Genomic DNA, 24,603 nt, shown 5'->3' on the forward strand with positions numbered 1-24,603 from the left:
CCTCGAAGTTTGTTCGCGGTGGGGGGGAGGTGCTTCGCTGCTCCCCCCGTGAAGTTCAGGCCGGGGGGGGAGGCTTCCCGCCTCGCCCGGGTGAAATTCAGGCCGGGGGGGGAGGCTTCCCGCCTCGCCCGGTCGAAATTCAGGCCGGGGAGGAGGCGCCTCGCCCGGCCGCGAACTCCAAAGTTTTTTTTAAAAAAAACAAACGCCCCCGTGATAGACTACGTGACGATTAACGTAGCCTATCACGGCTATATCTGCAAAGTCAGCCGTGATAGGCTACGTTAATCGTCACGTAGCCTATCACGGGTGACTTAAAAAAAAAAAAAAAAAGCGTATGCTAATGGCGGCCCCCATAGGGAGCCGCCATTCGCGTTCCTTATTTGGTCGCTGTAGTCTACGTAAAGATTTACGTAGACTACGGCGAAAATAAGGAACGGGAATGGCGGCTCCCTATGGGGGCCGCCATTATCCATACGCGCTTTTTTTTTTCTTTTAAAGTCACCCGTGATAGGCTACGTGACGATTTACCTAGCCTATCACGGCTGACTTTGCAAATCTAGCCATGATAGGCTACGTTAATCATCACGTAGCCTATCACGGGGGCGTTTTTTTTTTTTTCTTTTCTTGGAATGGCGGCGGCGGCAGCTAGTCAAAAGACCGGCTGCTGCTCCCGCCCTGCACAAACACCCGCCGAACCGCCGGCTGGACCCGCCGCCGGGAGGGACATTCGGCAAAGGTAAGTCCTGTCCCGGGGGGGTGCGGGGTGCGGGGGGGTGCGGAGAATTTCTCCCCGAAACTTGTTCGGGGGGCCGAACACGTTGGCGCTCGGCCCCCCGAAGTTTCGGGGAGAAATTCTCCGCCATCCCTAGTCCTTTGCAGCCAAAGATGGAGAAGCTCTATACAGTTAGTAAAAACAAGACCTGGAGCTGACTGTGGCTTAGATCATGAGCTGCTTCTTGCAAAATTTTGGATTAAATTGAAGAATGTAGGGTAGTTTAGAACCACTAAACCATTCAGGTATGACCTAAATCAAATCCCCTATGAATATACAGTGGAGGTGATGAATAGATTTAAGGGATTAGACCTGATAGACAGAGTGCCTGAGGAACTATGGACGGAGGTCCGTAACATTGTTCAGGAGGCAGCAACTCAATCCATCCCAAAGAAAAAGAAATGCAAGAAAGCCAAGTGGCTGTCTGAGGAGGCTTTACAAGTAGCTGAGGAAAGAAGGGAAGCGAAAAGCAAGGGAGAAAGGGGAAGATATATCCAACTGAATGCAGAGTTCCAGAGAATAGCAAGGAGAGACAAGAAGGCCTTCTTAAATGAACAATGCAAAGAAATCGAGGAAAACAATAGAATGGGAAATCTTTTCAAGAGATCTTTTAGAGATCTTTTCAAGAAAATCGGAGCTCTCAAGGGAACGTTTTGTGCAAAGACGGGCATGATAAAGGACAAAGAAGGCAGGGACCTAACAGAAGCAGATGAGATTAAGAAGAGGTTGAAAGAATACACAGAAGAACTATACAGGAAAGATCTGAATGTCCTTGATAGCCATGATAGTGCGGTCACTGAACTTGAGCCGGACATCCTCGAGAGTGAAGTCTTAGGGCCTTAGGAAGCATTAGTAACAACAAAGCTAGCGGAAATGACAGTATTGCAGCTGAGCTATATAAAATCCTAAAAGATGATGCTGTTAAAGTGCTGAACTCAATATGCCAACAAATTTGGAACACTCAACAGTGGCTACAAGACTGGAAAGGTCAGTTTACATTCCAATTCCAAAGAATGGCAACGCCAAAGAGTGTTCAAACTACCGCACAATTGTGCTCATTTCACATGCCAGCAAGGTTATGCTCAAAATCCTACAAGGCAAACCTTCCAACAACAGCCAAGGGTTTCTCCACCGTTGGCTCTGGCAGATTACTAGTTGGACTCAACATCCTATTCTTCCACAATCTCATCTGTTTCATCCCTGGATGGGGCTGTGGAGGATCAAGTTCCTCCTCCTCCATCAGAGGACATGAGACCATTCTCAGAACAAGCACTCCATGTGGCTCAATCCTTGGATCTCAAAACCAATCAACCCATGGTTCAGATAAAAGTTCCAGTGTTTGATGCTGTACAATCAGAAGCCTCTTCTCAGGTAGTGATCCCTGTGCTTCTTGCTTTACTGCAAGCCAAGTCTTGGAAGGCTCCGTCTTCCATTTGTCTCACATCGAAGGGCCTGGAGCACATGTATAAAGTTCTAGAGGTGGATGCAGTATTCTTGTTCTACCATCCCACTCCAAGTTCCATTATGGTCGAGATGCTGCAAGGGAAATCACCAAAGGTCCATTCTTTTTCTGTGGACAAATAAGGCAGATGATTGGACCTGATGTGATGCCACATCTACTGTTCTACAGTGCTGAGTTTACAAGGCTGTAATGGCCAGATACTAACTTTTCCTTTGAGAAAAGGTGGGGTCTCTTTTTGACCACCTTCTTCAGGACAACTGCGAACTTGCTCAGATTTTCCAAATTGAGGCAACACGCCTCTGTCATCAACAAATAAAACTTTCTGGCACATGGCGGACTAAGATACAAAGGTGATAGTTGGCTCTATTGTGCTGCAAAGACATACATGGCTCAAGTTGGCAAGATTGTCACAAGAATTCTATTCCAGGATTGAGGACCTCCTGTTCAATCAGCTGCAACATTCATTTAGGCAATCTTCTTACAAGTAATCTAATTCACCAGTGGGACAAGCTTTCTGCCAATCACCAGCTCCAACCCCGAAGCACCAGTTCTACTTCTCAAAATTCAGGAACACTTGAAGGAAGCAAAACACCATCAACAAATATCTCCTTCGACTACCCCTGTTCTCCACTTTGTCTCTCTGTCTTACACCCCAACTTTGGCTATCATTTACACTATCTCCAGCCTTGGAGACAGATAACAGAAAGGCAGATATATATACGTAACTGCCCGAGGATTGAGTTCTGTTGGAGGGGCCGTCCTCTGCATCCCACCAGTGCGAGACATACACTATGGTGGGATGTGGGAGAGGGCCTTCTCTGCTGTGGCACCCCGTTTGTGGAATGCTCTCCCCTTGGAGGCCCGATTGGTGCAGATGTTGGTTTCATTTCAGCGCCAAGTTAAAACATGGCTTTTCACCAAGGCTTTTGAGGGCTAGTTGAATTCCCTAAAGTTGCACACTATTTTCACTGTGGGAGGGAGCAATCCTATGGCCGCTAGACAGCAGCTAGAGGGCCATAGGATATCTGGTTTTCCGAGAACCAACTTCGGAGCCCATGCTCTGAGGTCGGTTCCAGGAGAACTGACCTCCCTCCACTTCCGCGCTGCCTCAGAGGCAGCTCCGCGCTTGCAAGAGGAGTGCAGAGCGGACAAAAAGAGGCATTCCCGGAGGTCGTTCCAGGGTGGGGAGGGCGGAAATGTGTGTCACACATCCTGTGTGTCATACAGCAGCCTCCTCCCCCACTCTGCCCTCCTATGGCTAGTCAGCCACAATTGGCAGTCCAGCCGAAAATGCAGGGCAGGAAAAGCACAGAGGGAACAATCCCCTCCGTGCTTCTTCCGCCCTGCATTGGATAGGCGGTCACCTCTGAGTTTGGAGGTGGCCTCCTGTCTGAATAGGATTGCGTCCTTATTGTTTTGGATTTTCTAACTGGTATTAGCTTGTTTAATGGTTTAATATGCTTTTAGATGTTTAAATTATTTATTGTTTTATACTGTTGAAATTGATTTTATCTGCGCACCGCCCTGAGATCGTAATGATATAGAGCGGGATACAAATGTTTTGAATGAATGAATGAATGAATGAATAAATGGTTATGTGGGTCTCCTCCAGTCTCCAGTGGAATTACAGAATTGAGTTTGATGACCTCCTAATGGCAGGCACCATCGGGACTACCGCACCCTTGGCCACAGTACTAGCCAAAGCTAACACCCTTGTTGAAAGAACTGATAGAGGCTGTTCCAGAACAACAGGTTCACAACAGGTTCTACTCCCATTATTTCACCTTCCTGAAACAGCATGGAGGACTTTGGCCAATTCTGGACCTCAGAGAGGTAAATTCCTATATTGCACATAAGCACTTTCAGATGGTCACGCTTACCTGTCCTTCCCCTACTTCAAGAGGGAGATTGGTTTGCGTCTCTGGATCTAAAAGATGCCTACTTTCACATCTCAGTCAATGCCGGCCATTGATGTTTCCTCCGCTTTGCCATCATTACAGAAGCGTACCAGTTTTGCGTGTTGCCCTTCAGTCTTGTGACAGTGCTAAGGGTATTCACCAAAAGCATGGTGGTCATTGCAACCCACCTTCTCATATAGGGTGTGTGTGTGTGTGTGTGTGTGTGTGTGGTACCTGTCTATTCCTATGTAAATTACTAGCTTCTGGTAGCTTCACTGAGGACAGGAGTCCTGAGTACCCTGTCTACCACTTGCTGCCTGCTTCGCGAACAGAGAAGCAGAGAAGTCAATGCAGAGAAGTCCAACTTGACACCAACTCAGTGCATCCAATTTATTGGGTCTCCAGCGCAAGTCGAGCCTTTCTTCTCCCAGACTACACGTCAACATTGGCATGCTTGGCAGGAGAGCTAGCTGTCCAAAGGGATGTTACAGCTATGCGGATACTGAGGCTGCTTGGCATTATGGCAGCTACCACATCCACGATCAGTTTAGTGCATATGTTCACTTTGGATGTGAACTCTTCAAAACAAGGTGTTCACTTTGGATGTGAACTCTTCAAAACTGATTTATCTGTGCATTCAGTCTGATGTATCTGCACATCCTCACTTCCATGGCCTCCTCTCCAACTTGGTGAACAGACATCTCGATGTCAGGGTGGAAACTGAGCCCACAGAGTCCCAGAGCAGTTCTGATTCTGAGGAAGAACAGCAATCCATGGGAGAGGAGCTCGCTCATCTCTCACAAGCACAGCAGCTGGCAGAGATTCCTCCTGGGAGAGAGAGTGACCCTGGCAGTGAGAGAGCACAGGAGGGGGGCTTGCTGGACGCTCGGCACAGATGCAGGGAGCGGCGACAGATGGAGGGCGCCAAAAGGAGGTGCTCCGCTCATTTGGCGCTCAAACAACGGTCACGTCCCAAGGACCCAAGAGAAAGAGGGAGGATCTCTCCATAGCCCATAAGTTCAGAGTCTTCCCACGGTTCTCCTTCAAATGGGGAACAACTGCCTTACCTGGAGCTTAGGCTTCTCTGCTATCCCCAGTGCAGTTCCTTGCTTAGTCGCTAGTGATTAGTATCTGTAAGAGTCATAAAGGAATAAAGCCTTGGAAAGAATCCTCGTCGTCTGTGTCTTGAGTTGGCTATTGGAGGGGACTGCAAGAGGCAGCTAGGGTGCTCCTGACACTCCATTCTTTAGGAGTGTGTGCTGTTTTCTCTCCCATCCCCATCATGAGTACTGACTATGGATACCTTTTTGCTGGGCTGGGGTGCGCACTGCAGGACTCTAAGGATGCATGGAATGTGGTCCAAGGATGAGTCTTGGCTTCATATCAACCTGCTGGACCTCTTCTGAAGGCCTTGAAAACATTCGAGATGGAGCTATGCAGATGCTTCAGATAGGATTCTACAACAACATTACAGCTTATCTGAACAAGCACGTTAGAACAAGATCCCTCTCGCTCCTCAACCTTAGGATCTACCACTGGTGTACTCTCATTGTATTGTAATAGCGATTCACATAGCAGGAGTGGAGAACCTCCTTGCAGACTACCTGAGTCAAAATTGTTCAGTGTCCCATGAGTGGACAGTAGTGTTATCAGTGGTGAACAGTCTATTTTGCAGGTGGGACACTCCTCAGATAGATTAGTTTGCATAAGTGGAGAACAGCAAGTGCTGGTTTTCTCTGCAACAGGGCAGGTGTGGACCAGGGATCACTGCGGGACACCTTCCTTTATCATTGGACAGGGCCATTCCTTTATGCCTTTCCACCTTTCCCCCCCTCACCAAAGTATATGGGAGAAAGATCTGAGTGGACAGGGCAAATTACCTGCTTGTCTAGTGGCTGAAGCAACCCTGATTTGCACTTGTTCTCCATCTCTCTTTCAGGGAATATGTTTGCCCGCCATCGATCCTGAATCTTCTCAAATGCGACTGAGGCAGAATCTGCCATCTGGATCTGGAGACACTCCGCATTACAGCATGGGGGACTAGATGAATACCCCCCCACACATTTGTATCCCGGAGACTATTCAGCGGGTACTTGATGTGGCGCATAAGCTAGTTACATGGAAGCTGTATGCGCACACATGGGCCTCTTTCTGCAGTTCTGTGGACCTTCACAGGTTTGATCCAGTTCAGTGTCCACTGCAACAAGTTCTTAGTTCATTATCTCCCTTCATGAGAAGGTTTTTTTCATGCCCCCTTCAGAAGACTCCTCTGAGGAAGAAGAGTTAGAACCACCAATGGAGGATGATGCCCAAGCCCTGCCAGGACCTGCTCCACAACAGGGGCCTGAGCCTGTGGAGGAGCCAGCTGAAGTTCCAGCCCCTTGAGAAGAGGGGGAGTCTGCCTCAAGAGGAGGAGGCTGAGTGCCCCCCAAGTCCCAGGGAGTGATGGTACCAGAGGAGGCAGGGCCAATTCAGAGAACCTTGACAAAGTGCCAGGCTGAAGCAGAGGTCTACTCTGGGGGAAACGGGCTCCTCATGAGTGCAGGGCCTTCCTTGTGAGGAGGATTCTCTGCAGTGGAAGTGAACAACTGCAGCTGGGGCTTGGATGGGGCTCTTGTCGGATCCAGGATAAAAAGCCCAGTAAACGCTTCCAGAAGCTCCAACCCTACTATTCTATGAGTCTATGATAATAGATGACAAATAAAAGGCTGAAGTGCTCAATTCCTACTTTGGCTCAGTCTTCTCCCAAAAGAGGGTCTATGAATCCCCTGGCAAAGGCGCAGTACAGGCTGAAGAGGCAGGATTGCAGCTTGAGATTGATAGGCATATGGTTAAGGAACACCTAATTACTTTGAATGAGTTCAAATCTCCAGGACCAGATGAACTGCACCCTAGAGTAATAAAGGAACTGGCAGAAGACCTCTCAGAACCACTGTCTATTCTTTTTGAGAAATCATGGAGGATGGGTGGAGTGCCAGATGACTGGAGGAGGGCTAATGGTGTCCCTGTCTTCAGAAAGGGTAAAAAGGAGGAACCTGGGAACTACAGACCAGTCAGTCTGACATCAATCCCTGGGAAAATTCTGGAGCAGATTATAAAGCAATCCATCTGGAAGCACCTTGACAACAATGCAGTGATGACTCGAAGCCAACATGGATTTGTCAAGAACAAATCCTGCCAGATGAATCTGATCTCATTTTTTGATCAGGTAACCTCCCTTGTAGACTGTGGGAATACTGTAGACATCATATACCTCAACTTCAGCAAAGCTTTTGACAAAGTGCCCCATGATATCCTGATGAGCATACTAGCTCAAAGTGGGCTAGATGAAACAACGATCCGGTGGATCCACAGTTGGCTACAGAATCGGACTCAAAGAGTGCTTATCAATGGGACCTTCTCAAACTGGGGAGAGGTAACGAGCGGGGTACTGCAGGGCTCAGTCCTGGGCCCAGTGGTCTTCAACATTTTGATTACTGACTTGGATGAGGAAGTGCAGGGAATGCTGATCAGATTTGCAAATGACACAAAATTGGGCAGGATAGCTAATACCCTGGAAGACAGAAACAAAATTCAAAGTGATCTTGATAGGATAGCGACCTTGGCAGAAAACAACAGAATGAAATTTATGCCACTTCTGCCAAGTTCTGCACATAGAATAAATGCCAAGTTCTGCACCTAGGAAAAAGAAACCAAAGGCACAGTAACAAGATGGGGGATACTTGGCTCAACAATACTACAAGCGAGAAGGATCTTGGAATTGTTGTAGATTACAAGGTGAATATGAGCCAACAATGTGAGGTGGCTGCAAAAAAGGCAAATGTTATTTTGGGCTGCATTAATAGAAGTATAGCTTCCAAATCACATGAAGTACTAGTTCCCCTCTACTCAGCACTGGTTAGGCCTCATCTGGAGTACTGTGTCCAGTTCTGGGCACCATACTTTAAGAAGGATGCAGACAAACTGGAGAGGGTTCAGAGGAGGGCAGTGAAGATGATCAGGGGACTGGAAACAAAGCCCTATGAGGAGAGACTGAAAGAACTGGGCATGTTTAGCCTTGAGAAGAGAAGACTGAGGGGAGATAAGATAGCACTCTTCAAGTACTTGAAAAGCTGTCACAGAGAGGAAGGCCAGGATCTCTTCTTGATCATCCCAGAGTGCAGGACACGGAATCATGGGCTCAAGTTACAGGAAGCCAGATTCCAGCTCAACATCAGGAAAAATTTCCTGACTGTTAGAGCAGTACGACAATGGAACCAATGACCTATGGAGGTGGTGGGCTCTCCCACGCTGGAGGCGTTCAAGATGAGGCTGGACAGCCATCTGTCAGGGATGCTCTGACTTGGATTCCTGCATTGAGCAGGGGGTTGGACTCGATGGTCTTATAGGCCCCTTCCAACCCTACTATTCTATGATTCTATGAGGCTGCTGGATGCAGTGTCTGTGTCTAGAGGCTGCTACTGGGCTGTCACCTTGTTTGTTCCTCTGCTGTGAAGGCCCACAACAGGCCTTACCTGTCTTCTCCCAAAGGTACTCTTCCTGGGTCATACATACCATCAAACTGGCCTGTGACTTGGCAGGTCTCTAGCTCTTGGATGCTATCAGGGCCCCTTCCACTCAGGCAGTAGCTACATCAGTGGCATTCACAAAAGGAGTCGCCCTCCTAGAACTGTGTCATCAGGCTACTTGATTGAAACCTTTGACCTTCATCAGTCACTACAAGCTAGATGTCAGGGCTAAAGCTGGCTGATTCTTTGGACATGCTGTCCTGTCACCTGTTCTGCAATAAAACACTGAACTCACATCCAGTAATCAGCTTGCTAATCACCCATATCCATGATGAACAGACACCACAAAGAAGAAAGACAGTTGCTTACAATCTACTCACCATCCCCACTTTGGTGTCTACTTTGGTTTCCTGTGGTTCTGAGGCTGTAATCGGTAGTCTCAATGAACTGAGGAAATAGGCAATAACATGCTAGGGACATGCTCACTGGGATGGTGGAGGAGGGTTTCTGCCAAAAATCCCTCAGCTATAGAAGGTTCCCAAATGGGGATCTGCGCAGGTGCAGTCCATATGTCTGAATGTACAGATGACCACTCGAAAAACTACAATTACAGGTAAGCAATCTGTGTTTTTAAAAGTTCTTCTACTTTTTAAAACTGCTTTTCCATTAATAGAGACACTTTTTAGTCAGTTGAAAGGTTTTTAATTGATTAATCTAACGGATTGACTAAATGTTGCAGTCTTCGTAATTTAGCTTGAAATTTAGCATGATGTGTCTTATGTAAGAGCATATTATGGGCTAAATCCGACATCATGCAAGACGGCTTCTGCTCATGTAATGGGACTTTTCCTTTCCCCACTCCCCTGCAGCCTATCACCCCCCCCCCAATTCACTGCAGAGGGTCCGCCAACCCTCCAGAGTGGATTTGGGGGCATGTATTCCAGGCAGGAGGGGCAAACTGTTCTTCTAGTGATTTGTGTTCTGCTGGCAGATGGCCAGCATTTGATCCAATCCATATATTTTAAGCTTAAACTGGATGATCCTGAGCCAGTCCCTGTGTCTCAACCCACAACATTATAAAATTCAGACTGAAACTAAAACTTTTAAACTTTTGCAGTAACCTGGTTTGCACATAATGCTAACCCATGGTTAAATAAACTGTGGGTCAGCGTTATGTGTTGTTGAATTCTGGGTTGTTATGATGTCCGAACCCAGCCCTGTTAACAAACCATGATTTGTTGGCTGTGAACAAACCAGAAAAAGAACCCATGGTTTGTTGTTGGGTTGTGAACTCTGGGTTTTTTACATCATGGGTTGTCATGATGTGTGAACCCAGAATCATGGGTTGTTTCACCAGGCTATGGAGATGGTGGGCAAGAGTGGTAAAAAACCAACCAACCAGACACTCTGCATGCCAGTACTACAGCCCTGCAAAGGCTGTAGGTTACAGGATGGGAGCAGGCAAAGGAGGAAGGAAACAAGCAACCCAGGGATTGAGAAAACAAACCATGGTTTGTTCAGTCATATTCCAGATAGGGCAGCAAACCATGGGTTAAATAAACCATAGGTTAGCATTATGTGGATTATGTGCGAGTTAGTAAGATGTCCTTCTCCAGTGAATTTTTCTTACTTTGTTTTTTGATTGTAATTTGCTACTTGCTTGTCTATTGATAGAAGAATATTGTTGCTTATCAATGGAATAATAAATATATCAATGTTTGGAGATGTTGTTGCCAAATGTGTTCGTGTTAATTCTGTGGCCAACAGAGGCAAACTATTTTGATGAATCACCATTTGACCAAATGAGTTCTGTGTTGTTAAAATAATGTTTATAGAAATTCCAAGCATCTGTTTTACAGGCAGCACAAAGATGAGTTGCGGAAGGTGCAAAAACATAGGTAGTCACCCAAGGATGTGATATTGAAGAAGTATCTGATTCATGCGTATCTGTATTTGTTCCTAGAATTTGAAACATATATCATTTATAGGATGCATATTAAATATTAAATGTATCCTGTTCTATCATCTTTCAGGTGGCAATAATTGCTGGAAATTTTGAGCTTGCTGAATATATCAAGAATCACAAGGAAACTGATATTGGTATGTAATATATATATCAACATGTAAACTAGAATTTCAATATTGTATAGAAGTTATTACATGTACATTAAGGGCATTCTAGTTATAAGTGAAGAATGTAGTATATTTGTGCTCCTGTGGAAACACAAGTCATTTCCATCTTTTGAAATCTGAAGGAACAGGGAAAAGAAGTTAATCCCCCCCCCCCGCATCAAATGGAGCCATTTTTAAGGAACATAGATCCATAACAAAACCATTAAAGTACTAGGAAAATATGACTTTGAATTAGAGTTGTTTGGGACCAGCATATTTTAGGGAGGACCTTCTTTCCTATGACCTACAGGAAGAGTAGGGAAGAGTGTACTGGGGGAGGTGTTGCTCTGTACATCAAAGAGGGCATAGTGTCAAGTGGACTAGCTGAAAGGGTAGACTCTTCCACAGAAGTGCTGTGGGTGACAATACCAGGCTCCAAAGCTAACTTAGTGTAAGGATATGGAAAACAAAATCAGGAAGGCCTCCGAATGAGGAAGTCTTGTAATAATGGGCAACTTCAATTACCCCCACATTGACGGGATAAATTCCAGTCTCGATAAAGAGGTTAAATTTTCAGTGCCCGACATGACTGGGCACTAGAGCAGTTGGTCATGGAATCATTAGTGGTGTTGCTCAGGAACTGGTATGAGATATGAATATTGCTGAACCAATTGGAAACAGTGACCACAGTGCTGTCAGATTTAATATATATTTAAGTGGAAAATTGCCCAGGAAATCCAGCACAGTCACATTCGACTTCAGAAGAGGAAACTTCTCTAAAATGAGAGAACTGGTGAAAAGGAAGTTGAAAGGGGGAGTCAAGAGGGTTAAATAACTTCAAAATGCTTGGAGGTTACTCAAAACCACAATAATAGAAGCTCAGCTAAAATGTATACCACAGATTAGGAAAGGTAGCACCAAGTCCAACAGGACAGGCATGGTTAACGATCAGCATCAAGGAAGCTATTAGAGAAAAAAAAGCTTCCTTCAGAAAATGGAAGTCCTGCTCAAGTGAGGAAAACAAAAGGGGGCAAAAGTTTGCACAAAAGTGATGCAAGCAGACAATAAGAGATGGAAAAAAACATTTTGGAGAGCATAACCCTAATAATATCAAGGACAACAACAAAGAGTTCTTCAAATTCATCAGAAGCAGGAAGCCAGCTAGGGAGGCAGTTGCACCATTGGATGACAATAGAATGAAAGGAGTACTAAAGGAAGACAAGGAGTTTGCGGAGAAGCTCAACAAATTCTTTTCATTGGTCTTCATGGCAGAAGACATAGGACAGATACCTATGCCTCAACTGATGTTTTCAGGAAGGGAGTCTGAAGAACTGAGGCAAATACTGGTGACAAAAGATGAAGTTCTCAACCTTATTGATAAATTGAAAGGAAATAAATTACCAGGTCCAGATGGTATCCATTCTAGAGTTCTCAAAGAACTCAGATAGGAAATTGCTGATCTTCTCACCAAAATATGCAACATATCCCAAAGATCAGCCTCTGTACCAGAGGACTGGAAGACAGCCAATGTAACAACAATTTTAAAAAAGGGATCTGGGGGGATCTGGGCAATTACAGGCCCATTAGCTTAATGTCTCTTCTGGATAAATTGGTTGGAAGCATTATTAAAGATAAAATTAGTAAGCATATAGAAGCACAAGCTCTGCTGAAAAAGAATCAGAATGGCTTCTGCAAAGGTAAGCCCTGTCTCACTAACCTTTTAGAGTTCTTTGCGAGTGTCAATAGACATGTACACAGGGGTGATCCGGTAGACTTTGTTTACTTGGACTTCAAAAAGGGTTTGATAAAGTCCTTCACCAATGACTCCTGAGCAAACTCAGCAGTCATGGAATAAGAGGTCCCCTTATGGATCAATAACTGGTTAAAGAACAGAAAGCAGAGAGTAGGAGTAAATGGTAAATTATCTCAATGGAGGGATGTAAATAGTAGGGTCCCACAGGGATCTGTATTGGGACCAATGCTTTTCAACTTGTTCATAATTGATCTGGAATTAGGAGTGAGCAGTGAAGTGGCCAAGTTTGCTGATGACACCCAATTATTTAGGATAGCTAAAACAAAAAGGGATTGTGAGGAGCTCCAACAGGATCTCTCCAAACTGGGAGAATGGGCATCCAAATGGCAAATGTGTTTCAAGTGTAAGGAAGTGATGCACGTTGGGGCAAAAAATCCCAGCTTCAAGTATAAGCTTAAGGGATCTGAGCTAGCGGTGACCGACCAAGAAAGAGATCTTGGGGTTGTGGTTGTCAGTGCAATGTAAATGACAACCCAGCATGTGGCTGCTGTAAAAAATGGCAAACTCCATGGTAGGCATAATTAGGAAAGGAACTGAGAATAAAACTGCCAATATCAACCTGCCCTTATATAAATCTATGGTGCGACCACACTGAAAATACTGTGTACAGTTCTGGTCTCCGCACCTAGAGCTGGAAAAAGTGCAGAAAAGGGCAACTACAATGATCAAGAAGCTGGAGCATCTCCCCTATGAGGAAAAGTTACAACATCTGGGATTGTTTAGCTTCGGAAAAAAGGAGGGTAAGGGGAGACATGATAGAGGCATACAAAATTATGCATGGCGTGGAGAATGTGGATAGGGAGACATTTTTCTCCCTCTCTCATAATACTAGAACCTGAGGTCATTCCATGAAGCTGATTTCTGGGAGATTCCGGATGGATAAAAGGAAGTACTTTTTCACACAGCACATAGTTAAACTATGGAATTTGCTACCACAAGATGTAGTGATGGCCACCAACTTGGATGGCTTTAAAAGGGGGTTAGACACATTCCTGGAGGAGAAGTCTGTCAATGACTACTAGGCTTGATGGCTATGTGTTACCTCCAGTACCAGAGACAGTATGCCTATGTACACCAGTTGCTGGGGAATGTGGGTGGAAGGCTGCTGTTGCACTTGTGTCCTGATTGTGGTTTCTTGGTCAACAGCTGGTTGGTCACTATGTGAACAGAATGCTGGACTTGATGGACCCTTGGTCTGATCCAACATGGCTCTTCTTATGTTCTTATGACTTCCATCCTCAACAGCTGAAATATAATGTGGGGAGATGCTTCTCCAATGTTCTATCTTTTAGGCGGTTTCTTATAGTAGGGGCATGAGTCTGAACAAGTTTGAAGAACAGAGTCATATAGAGATGCTTAGACATATGAACAAATTAAAAAATAACAAATCACTGGGTCTGGACAGCATCCACCTGAACGTTCTTAAAGGAGTCAAATGTGAAATTGTCAAACTTCTTACAAAAATATGCATCTTGTCGCTAACATTTTCTCCATACTAGATGAATGGAGACTAGCCAATATAACACCGACTTTAAAAAAGGGGATGCAGGGTATCCAGAAAAGTACATGACAGTTAACTTAATGGCTCTTCTGGATAATGTGGTGGAAAGCATTAGTAAAGATAAAATTATGAAGCACATAGAAGAACCAGTCTTGCTGAAGAAAAATCAGCCTGGCTTCTGCAAAGTGAAGTCCTGCATCACTAATGTTTAGAGTTCTTTGAGAACGATTGTAAACTTGAACTTTCAGACAGCTTTTGACAATGTCCTTCAGCAAAAACTTAGCAAGCATGTGATAAGATGACTTGCTCTCATGGATCCTTAACAAGTTAAAGAACAGGAAAGAGAGAGCAGGACAGTTCTCTCAATAGAAGGAAGTAGCATCTACGTTGGAACCAGTGCTTTTAAATTCAGTGTTTATAAATGATCTGGAATGAGGAATGAGGTTGCCGAGTTTGTAAATGACACCAAATTATTCAAAGTGATTAAAATCAAAGTGTACTGTGAAGAACCCCAAAAGCTATTTCCAAACTAGGAAAATGGATAAAAATAGTAAATGCAGTACAATGTAAGTAAGGATAAACTTACGGACATTGAAGGGAAAACTGCTAACTTCAAATATACACTGAGATGATGTGAACTGACAGTGAGTAACAGGACAGGGTCATGGTGGATAGCACAGTAAAGATATTGATCCATTGTGCAATAGCTGTGAAAAAGATGAATTCTATGCAAAGAGTTGTCCAGTATTGTAATACCCTTATACATATTTATGGAATATTGTGTATAGTTCTGGCTACCACATCTCAAAAAGGATATTGTAGAACTGAAAAGGGTGCAGAAAAGGGCAACCAAAATGATCAGACGGGTAGAAAACTTTCCTTATAGGGAAAAGCTACAATGATTGGGGCTTTTTAGTTTAGAAAAAATGTACTAAAGGTGAACATCATAGAGGTTTATAAAAATTATTCAGTGTGAAGAAAGTGACCAGAGAGAAGTTTTTCTCCCTTTCTCATAATATTAGAATTCTAGGCCATCCATCTCCAGCATGGTGCACTCCAGGTGTTTTGGACTTCAACTTCTACCAGCCCCAGCCAGCACGGCCAATGGTTAGGAATGCTGGGAGTTATAGTTGAAAACATCTGGACGGCAACTGGTTGGAGAAGGCTGCTTTAGGTAATCCAGTGAAACGGATTGACAGAAGATTCAGGACAGACAAAAGGAAGGTATAGTTCTTTCTGCCCTGAAGAAGGAAGTGATGGAACTGCTACTGAAGAAGCTGAGTTTGATCTTAGATCTTTTGATCTTAGAAAATTATCACCTGGTGTCAGATTTGCAAGGTTTTGGAGCAAGTGTTGTATCTTCACCTTCAGTTAATCTTGGAGGACACTGATTATTTAGATGAGGGGTGGGCAACCTTTTTGGCCCCAAGGGCCATATGTGGTGCCAGATCACAGGTCAGGGGCGGCAAAGGCATGCGCACACACATGCACGCACATGTACACACACTATTACCAGTGAGAAAACAGCGATCTCTGCATTGGGATTGTTGGGATCATTAAACCTCTTCCCTTCTTCATTATCCTGATTGGGGTTGCTATTTCCCTCTTGCTATTAGGGCTTGAACAGTGACCTTTTCACTGCTAATCAGCTGAGCTTCAGGAAAGAGTAGGTGAGGCTCCCCTGGGTTCTAGCAGGTTGTATGGAGAGAGGCCAAGGGCTATGGGTTGCCCAGCTGTGCTTTCCATATGGCTTCTGACCTAGGTTTGCAATGGAGAGTGCCTTGGTTGCTCTGATGGATGACTTGCACCAGGGAATCAACAGGGTGAGATCGGGGGAGTGTAGCCCTGTTTGTTCTCCTAAACCTTTCAGCGGCTTTTGTTACTATCAAACATGGTATCCTTCTATGGGTTGTCTCATCAGGATGGGACTTGGAGGCATGGTATTCAGTCTTCTCTGGGTTGATGGGCCCAGAAGATGGTTTTAGGGAACTTCAATTCTACCCTTTTGCTCTTGCATGCTTCAGGGTTCTTTTGTATTCCCCATGCTTTTGAAACATCTACATGAAACTGTTTGGAGAATTCATCTGGAGGTTTGGCTGCAGTGTCATCAATATGAGGATGACACATAGCTCTGCCACAGCTGTTTTCCTTCATCTGATCCCAGGGAGGATGTGGAAGTTCTGAACAGGTGCCTGGAGTCAATTTTAGTATGGATGAGAGCAAACAAGTTGAAGCTAAATTCTGATAAGACAGAAGTGCTGTAGATTAGGAAATCTGCTGATCTGGATGGACATGGACAACTGGTTCTAGATGGGGATGCAGTACCTTAAATGAGTCAGGTATGTAGTTTATGGGTTCTCCTGAATTCGGTGCCGTCAGGCCCCCCCTCCCCACAGGTTGGCTTTTACAACTTTTGAAAGTGTTAGAGTGGCTTGCTTTGCCCTCCTGACCCATTCTAGCCAGATAAGTATTTTCAGGCTGGTTTTTACACTGGATGCCAGGGTGAACATCTTAAAGTGACAGTACCATGTCACTCAAAGTACTGAAGCAGACGGTATTTCTACGTTAAACACCCCCCCCCCCGCAAAAATCCACATCCTTTCCGGTGCTTCCTGCTTTCGTTTTCTTTGCAGGATTAGGAAGGGCTCCTTTACACGGCAGCCACGTGGTTTGAACTGAGGGAGTGCCTCCCTCCCTCCTTGGCATGTGTTCAAAGGAACGGGGTGTGGGTTGGGGTTCTTGTTTTCGTAGCTTAACTTGTACTGTACTCTTTTATTGCAGCCACCAGGAAACCTCTGACTTACTTCTGAGTAGACGTAGAATATAAGATTCTGCCATAAGTGTGCAACCCTTGGCACACTTACGTGGGAGTAAACCCCATTTAACTCAGTGGGACTTACTTCTGAGTTAACATAAGATTGCCCTGTAAGTCTGCACCCCCTCTGCACACTTAATTGGGAGTAAGCCCCATTGAACTTAATGGGGTTCTCTGAATCAACAGAGGACGTTGCTTCTGAGCTTGGTGGGGTGTGGGATAAGATATGTCTCCCTTCATTGCAGGGAGGCATTTTACCCTCTTCTCCCTCCAACTGAGAAATGCACTCAAGCATTTACATGGCAGACACCTGGGAATCAAGGAAAGTCCTTCCTCAGCAAGACTTGAGCAGAGGCAGGAGTTGCAATTGGCAGGCGATTCTTGCCCTCTCTCCTGTCAAATCTGGTCTTACATGCCCTGCTCCTATCCTCAATGCTTTTGTCATCCTGTCCACATGTGCCCCCATCAACTGAAAACAAACTCCCACAGCAGTCAGGTAGAGCGGTTTCTTCTACTATTGGAGAATTTCATGGGGAGGTCATGCTGCTCCTGTTCCGTGGCTGGAAAAAATACTACATTTATTGCATTTGGGGAAAACGTGAGATAGGCCGGGAAAAATGGCAGGAGTTCCCTGGAGGGTAGCCGCGTCATCTAAAGAGCCCGCAAACGTCTGTGAGAGAGCCATCTCAATAGCAGGATAAAAGCTCCGTGTAATGAATCCCAGATTGTCTCTCAGGCTTTCATGCAAGTATCCTGCTAACAATGTGAAAAACTACGTTCTAAGAATTCATACAGTCAGGGCCAGAAATATTGGAACAAGGATAACTGTTTTGGCAGTTGGCCTCTGTACACCACCACATTGAAGTTGAAAGGAAACACCCCCAGATGGGAGTGAAGTCAGGACTTTCAGCTGTAATGAAAGGGGTTTGACAAAAGTGGGGCACTAACCATTCAGGAAGTACAGCCGGTGGCATACACACACACCCATTGTTAGTGGCTCATAAGTAATGGAACAAATGGCTGACAAGCAGCTGCATGGCCAGGTGTGGCCTGTTTCCTGGGTACCCCATGACCAAGCAAGCAGATAAAAGGCCTGGAGGTGGTTCTGAGTGTTACATTTACATTTGGTAGCTGTTCACTGGAACCCCCAACATGACGTCCAAAGAGATGTCCATGCGAGTGAAGGAGGCCATCATTAGGCTGAGGAAACAAAATAAACCCAACAGAGAGATAGCAAAAACAGTGGGAGTGGCCAACACAACAGTTTGGAACATCCTGAAAAAGAAGGAATTAACTGGCAAGCTCAGCAACAGCAAAAGGCCTGGAAGACCACGGAAGACAACTAAAGTGGATGACCGCAGAATTCTGCTCATGGTGAAGAGGAACCCTTTCACAACATCTAGCCAGGTCAAGAACACTCTTGTGGAGGTAGGCATGTCATTGTCAACATCTACAGTCAAGAGATGGTTTTATGAATGTAAATACAGAGGCTTCACAACAAGGTGCAAACCACTGGTAACACTCAAGAACCGAAAGGCCAGATTAGCCTTTGCCAGCAAACACCTAAAAAGGCCTACCCAGTTCTGGAATAAGATTCTTTGGACTGATGAAACCAAGATTAACTTGTACCAGAATGATGGGAAGAGAAAAGTATGGAGAAGGAAAGGAACAGCTCATGATCCAAAGCATACCACATCATCTGTCAAACATGGTGGAGGCAGTGTTATGGCCTGGGCATGTCTGGCTGCCAATGGAGCCGGGTCACTGTTGTTTATTGCTGACCTGACTGCTGATAAAAGCAGCAGGATGAATTCTGAAGTGTATAGGGCTATACTTTCTGCTCAGATTCAGCCGAATACTGCCAAACTGATAGGAAAAGGAAAGGAAAGGAAAGGTTCCTCCTGTGCAAGCACCGGGTCATTGCTGACCCCTAGAGGGACGCCGCTTATGCTGGCGTTTTCATGGCAGACTATAGCGGGGTGGTTTGCCATTGCCTTCCCCAGTCGTGACTACCTTTCCCCCCAGCAAGCTGGGTCCTCATTTTACCGACCTCAAACTGATAGGACGCTGCTTCATATTGCAGAAGGATAATGACCCAAAACATACAGCAAAAGCTACCAAAGAGTTTCTCAAGGCAAAGAAGTGGGATGTTCTTCAGTGGCCAAGTCAGTCACCTGATCTCAACCCAACAGAGCATGCTTTTCACTTACTGAAGACAAGACTGAAGGCAGAAAGACCCACAAACAAGCAGCAGCTGAAGGCAGCTGCAGTAAAGGCTTGGCAAAGCATCTCGAGGGAGGAAACTCAGCATTTGGTCATGTCCATGGGTTCCAGACTTCAGGCAGTCATTGACTGCAAAGGATTTTCATCCAGGTATTAAAGGCGATCCTTAAGTTTCAAATGATGTTGGTTTGTTCCATTACTTATGTTCCACCAACGATGGGTGTGTGTGTATGCCACTGGCTGTACTTCCTGAATGGTTAGTGCCCCACTTTTGTCAACCCCCTTGAATTACAGCTGAAAGTCCTGACTTTGCTCCCATCTGGGTATGTTTCCTTTCAACTTCAATGTGGTGGCGTACAGAGGCCAACTGCCAAAACAGTTATCCTTGTTCCAATATTTCTGGCCCTGACCGTATATACGTTCTGAATACTTTTTCTTTGATAGATTTTTCTTACTTGCAAATAGAGACCCATTGTTTCTTTCCTGTATACCTGCTGACAGTTATTTTCAATCAGACCTGTATCATAGTCTGTATATTGTGAGATTGGCTTACAACCCAAGAAATATATGTAAGGCTTACAGTTTGTTTTTTTTTTAAATGTTTGGGTTAGGTCTAGACTTGCCCTTCCACAAATGGAAGGATTCCTTCTATTTGCAGAAGGGTCTGAGATCCAGTGGAGGTTTCCTTCAGGCAAAGGAGGCTGCAAGGGGAAGGGGGACTTCAAAGAAAATCCCTTCCTTCCTCTAGTGAGGGCATCCCATGAGTGGAGTTTTGCTCATGGGTAGCCTGGATCCAACCCTTTGTGCCAGGAAAAATAACCCCAGATTATAGCAACTCTTCATCTTAGACATTTGTGCCAACCTGTAACACCAAGGGTAAACCTTCTGTAACATGGGCATGACAACTGAGGGCCTGTTTTGGTTTATTTCTGCCCGCACCCTTAAAGGATTGCTCTGTGAAAGAGATCTTATGCAGGCCTCAGGCTCGCACACTACTCCCATACTCCTTGCTCCTTATCTGAATGTGGGGTCTCCCTGACCGTGGGTCATTAAACTGTCCTATGGAGAAAGAAACAAGGCTAGGAGAGCATGTGAGCCTGAGGCCTGCTTGCAGTCTCTTCATTTATAAGCAGAAATAACATCCAAACGAGCCCTTGGTTTGTGACATTTCACATAATATTTGCTGTGCCCTGTTGTAGCTATTTATGGACTAAAGATTGCACTAGAAAGTAGCCCTTGTTAAGAAACCCATATATTATAGTGAATAATTTATGATATTGTCAGCTTCATATTAGAAGATCATATTCTTCATTGGAAATATATGCTTCAGAGAAAAAAAGGAAATATTAAGGCTGAACTGCATATTTCAAGTTTACTTATTTTATAAAATGGTTTTGAAAGTACAAGTCATTTTTTGTTTATTGTCATTCAAGGAGCAAAAAAGACATCCTGTCAATTTGTCACATTTCTTTTACATGTGTTTGTATTTTAAGCATCACACTAAGTATGACCTGTCACCTTAAATTCTTCTAATCTCACATTCCCAATAATAGGCTTTTATAAATATTACAAATGCATCAGAGTATCTTCTTTAGTAACTAGGCACTGCCAATTATTATTGAGATCTGGAAACATTTTCAGATATTTTAAAACTCACTGCCTGCATGGTTTCATTTTATTTACATTTTGGCACAAATGTTGCATTTTTTAAATAGTGCACATCTTTAATTAACTGTCCAGTAGATAAACCTCATTGATTGACATGTTACTCTTTCTCTTCTCACTGCAGTTAGTTGTAGCATTTTATTTTTATTTATCTATTTATTTATTTTTCATGAAAATTGAAGGGAAAGTAATGGATTAAAAGCTGTGATGAATAGAAAAGTTAATCCCTGATTGTTTTCATCCAGTCTACAGCTGTCTGCGAGTAAATGAGCACAGAAGATTTAGAAAGCATTTGCTATACAGCATTTATTATGGCTTCTATAGGATGGAGATACAGAAAAACAGCAATAATATATATAGGAATCTTGAAGGTCTCTTTAAATACAGCTATGCACAGATTAAATACCGAGGATCCTTTGACTTGGATAACCTATTTTTAAATCTTCTTTTTATTTTGTTTTGCCTTGGCTCTTTGTGATGTGATGAATTATCAGATGGATTAAATGACATGGGTTGTTCCTCCTCAAATGAACAAGGTTTGTTTTATCATATACCTTCTCCTTCAGCAGCTCTGAAGATAGAAACAAGAGGGATTTTATTTTTAAATATGAAACACATTGAGGTGGTGGTGTGCGAGTTTGGTAGTTGATTAGCAGACTAACTAATACTTGGATACTGTTGCTAGGCTTCAAGTTAGAGTTCTTGTATTCCTCTATAATTATGCAGAGATGTGTATTTGTGATGGTTTGTGGGTGTTTTCAAGTATATATATTTTTTGTATTTTAATTTTTCTGTGTGTGTGGATACCAAATGACTGCTGATGCATTAAGGTTTTTCTTTATGTTATGTGCCTTTAGTATGTGGCATTTGCTTTAGAATAAAGAAAAGTATGTTTGTTTCCCAGAAATCAGGGCAGTATACATACTGCCTATGATGAAAAATTGATTTTTGTTTATATTTTGAAGAAATTGCTGGTATTTATGCCCATTTGCTTTTTAAGGACTTATTTTGAAACTGGTGTGATTCAGGTCAATATTGTTGGATTCTGAGCAAGAATTTAAATTAACTACCATCCGGTTTAATTCTGTTCATTTCTTTATAGCTTTAAAAAAAGAACTGTTCAGCAGTGATATTTTTTAAAAAATCACATTCTTGCAGACTATTGCATATGTTTCATCCCCCTGCCCCAACCCACCCAGGTTTAAACTAATGAAAAACAGTAACACTGTTTTTAAATAAAGGATATAAATCTCTAACCCAGTGAGCAGCATGTATGAGTTGCTCTATTTTTATCTTGTCTTACTTAATAGAACTAAAAAGGGTAGCAAAGAGCAAGCATGTATTATAGCCATATTCATTCACCATTCCAGTTATGAGTAATCTTAACCTTTATTCATATGCCACAGTGATTTTTTCATGGCAAAGGACAACTTTATTTTAATAATAACCAGAATAAGAGTGGTACTGAGATCTTCATAGTTTTATGTTTTAAGCGTAGGAATTATGAATCCAAAAATGTTATGAATTCGGTCATCTGTAGTTCTGTAGGAACAACCCTTTACAACTTTTATTTTGGGTCCAGTAATAATACCTCTCAAAAAGAATTAACATCCACAGGGAAGTATGACCTGAATATCTAAATCTATTCTGTATTTAATTAATAGATAAAGATGATAATGTTTGCAGCTATGGATAGGGTAATTTTAAATATGGAGCAACTTATTTGACATGCCAAAACATGCATGTTAAATAACCAAGCTGGAAGGTAGATAAGCTACTTGTTCCTATCTTGTGTAGAATTCAGAATTTGAGAAAGGTACAGGAGTTCCTCAGTGTCATTGAACAAATAAATAGTACCCTCCTTGTTGTTGTTGTTCAGTCGTGTCCGACTCTTCGTGACCCCATGGACCATAGCACCCCAGGCCTCCCTGTCCTGCGCTCTCTCCTGGAGTGTGCTCAAGTCCATATTCATTGCATCGGTGATGCTATCTAGCCATCTCCTCCTCTGCCGTCCCCTTCTCCTCTTGCCTTCAATCTTTGCTAGCATCAGAGTCTTTTCCAGTGACTTTTCTCTTCTCTTTAGGTGGCCAAAATATTTGAGCTTCAGCTTCAGTATCTGTCTTTCCAATGAGCAGTCAGGGTTGATTTCCTTTAGGACTGACTGATTTTACCTCCTTGCAGTCCAGGGAACTCGTAAGAGTCTTCTCCAGCACCACAGTTCGAAGGCATCAGTTCTTCGGCGCTCAGCCTTCCTTATAGTCCAGCTCTCACAGCCATACGTTGCTACTGGGGAAACCGTAGCTTTGATTATATGGGCCGTTGTCGGCAAGGTGATGTCTCTGCTTCTTACTATGCTGTCTAGCTTTGTCATAGCTTTCCTCCCAAGGAGCAAGCATCTTTTAATTTCATGGCTACAGTCACCGTCTGCGGTGATCTTGGAGCCCAAGAAAATAAAACCTGTCACTGCTTCCATTTCTTCCCCTTCTATATGCCAGGAAGTGATGTGGCCAGATGCCATGATCTTAGTTTTTTTAATGTTGAGTTTCAAACCAGCTTCTGCACTCTCCACTTTCACCCTCAACAAGAGTCTCTTTAGATCTTCTTCGCTTTCTGCCATTAGGGTGGTATCGTCTGAGGTTGTTGATAATTCTCCTGGCAATCTTAATTCCGACCTGTGATTCATGCAACCCGGCGTTTCTCATGATGTACTCTGCATATACATTAAATAAGCAGGGTGACAATATGCAGCCTTGTTGTACTCCTTTCCCAATTTTGAACCACTCGGTTATTCCATGTCTGGTTCTTACTGTTGCTTCTTGACCCTCGTACATGTTTCTCAGGAGACAGGTAAGGTGGTCTGGTACTCCCATCTCTTTCAGAATTTGCCACAGTTTGTTGTGATCCACACAATCAAAGGCTTTAGTGTAGTCAATGAAGCAGAACTAGACATTTTTCTGGAATTCTCTTGCTTTCTCCATGATCCAGCGACTGTTGGTGATTTGATCTCTAGTTCCTCTGCCTCTTCGAAACCCAGCTCGTACTTCCGGTAGTTCTCGGTTCACATACTGCTGAAGCCTAGCTTGTAGGATTTTGAGCATAACCTTGCTGGCATGTGAAATGAGCACAACTGTACAGTAGTTTGAACACTCTTTGGCATTGCCCTTCTTTGGAATTGGAATGTAAACTGACCTTTTCCAGTCTTGTGGCCATTGTTGAGTGTTCCAAATTTGTTGGCATATTGAGTGCAGCACTGTAACAGCATCATCTTTTAGGATCTTAAATAGCTCAGCTGGAAGACTGTCATCTCCGCTAGCTTTGTTGTTACTAATGCTTCCTAAGGTCCACTTGACTTCACTCTTGAGGATGTCCGGCTCAAGTTCAGTGACCACACTATCATGGCTATCAGGGACATTCAGATCTTTCCTGTATAGTTCTTCTGTGTATTCTTTCTACCTCTTCTTAATCTCATCTGCTTCTGTTAGGTCCCTGCCTTCTTTGTCCTTTATCATGCTCGTCTTTGCACAAAATGTTGCCTTGAGATGTCCGATTTTCTTGAAGAGATCTCTAGTCTTTACCATTCTGTTGTTTTCTTCGATTTCTTTGCATTGTTCATTTAAGAAGGCCTTCTTGTCTCTCCTTGCTATGCTCTGGAACTCTTCATTCAGTTGGATATATCTTCCCCTTTCTCCCTTGCTTTTTGCTTCCCTTCTTTCCTCAGCTACTTGTAAAGCCTCATCAGACAGCCACTTTGCTTTCTTGCATTTCTTCTTCTTTAGGATGGATTGAGTTGCTGCCTCCTGAACAATGTTACGGACCTCCATCCATAGTTCCTCA

The 24,603-nt window shown here is 43.9% G+C and overlaps 1 protein-coding gene across 1 annotated transcript in view; it reads left to right on the forward strand.

The window, feature by feature from the left end:
* The window catches only part of SHANK2 (SH3 and multiple ankyrin repeat domains 2), a 556,941-nt gene that overhangs the window by 123,779 nt on the left and 408,559 nt on the right, over positions 1-24,603 (forward strand). The window contains exon 10 of the mRNA XM_084851942.1: positions 10,674-10,740. Coding sequence (XP_084708068.1) covers positions 10,674-10,740 — 67 coding nt within the window. The remainder of the gene's footprint in view (positions 1-10,673; positions 10,741-24,603) is intronic.

This window comes from Heloderma suspectum, chromosome 1 (genome assembly GCF_057233095.1).
Source record: "Heloderma suspectum isolate Gila_16-S chromosome 1, 16-S_ref, whole genome shotgun sequence".
Lineage (NCBI taxonomy): Eukaryota > Metazoa > Chordata > Lepidosauria > Squamata > Helodermatidae > Heloderma > Heloderma suspectum.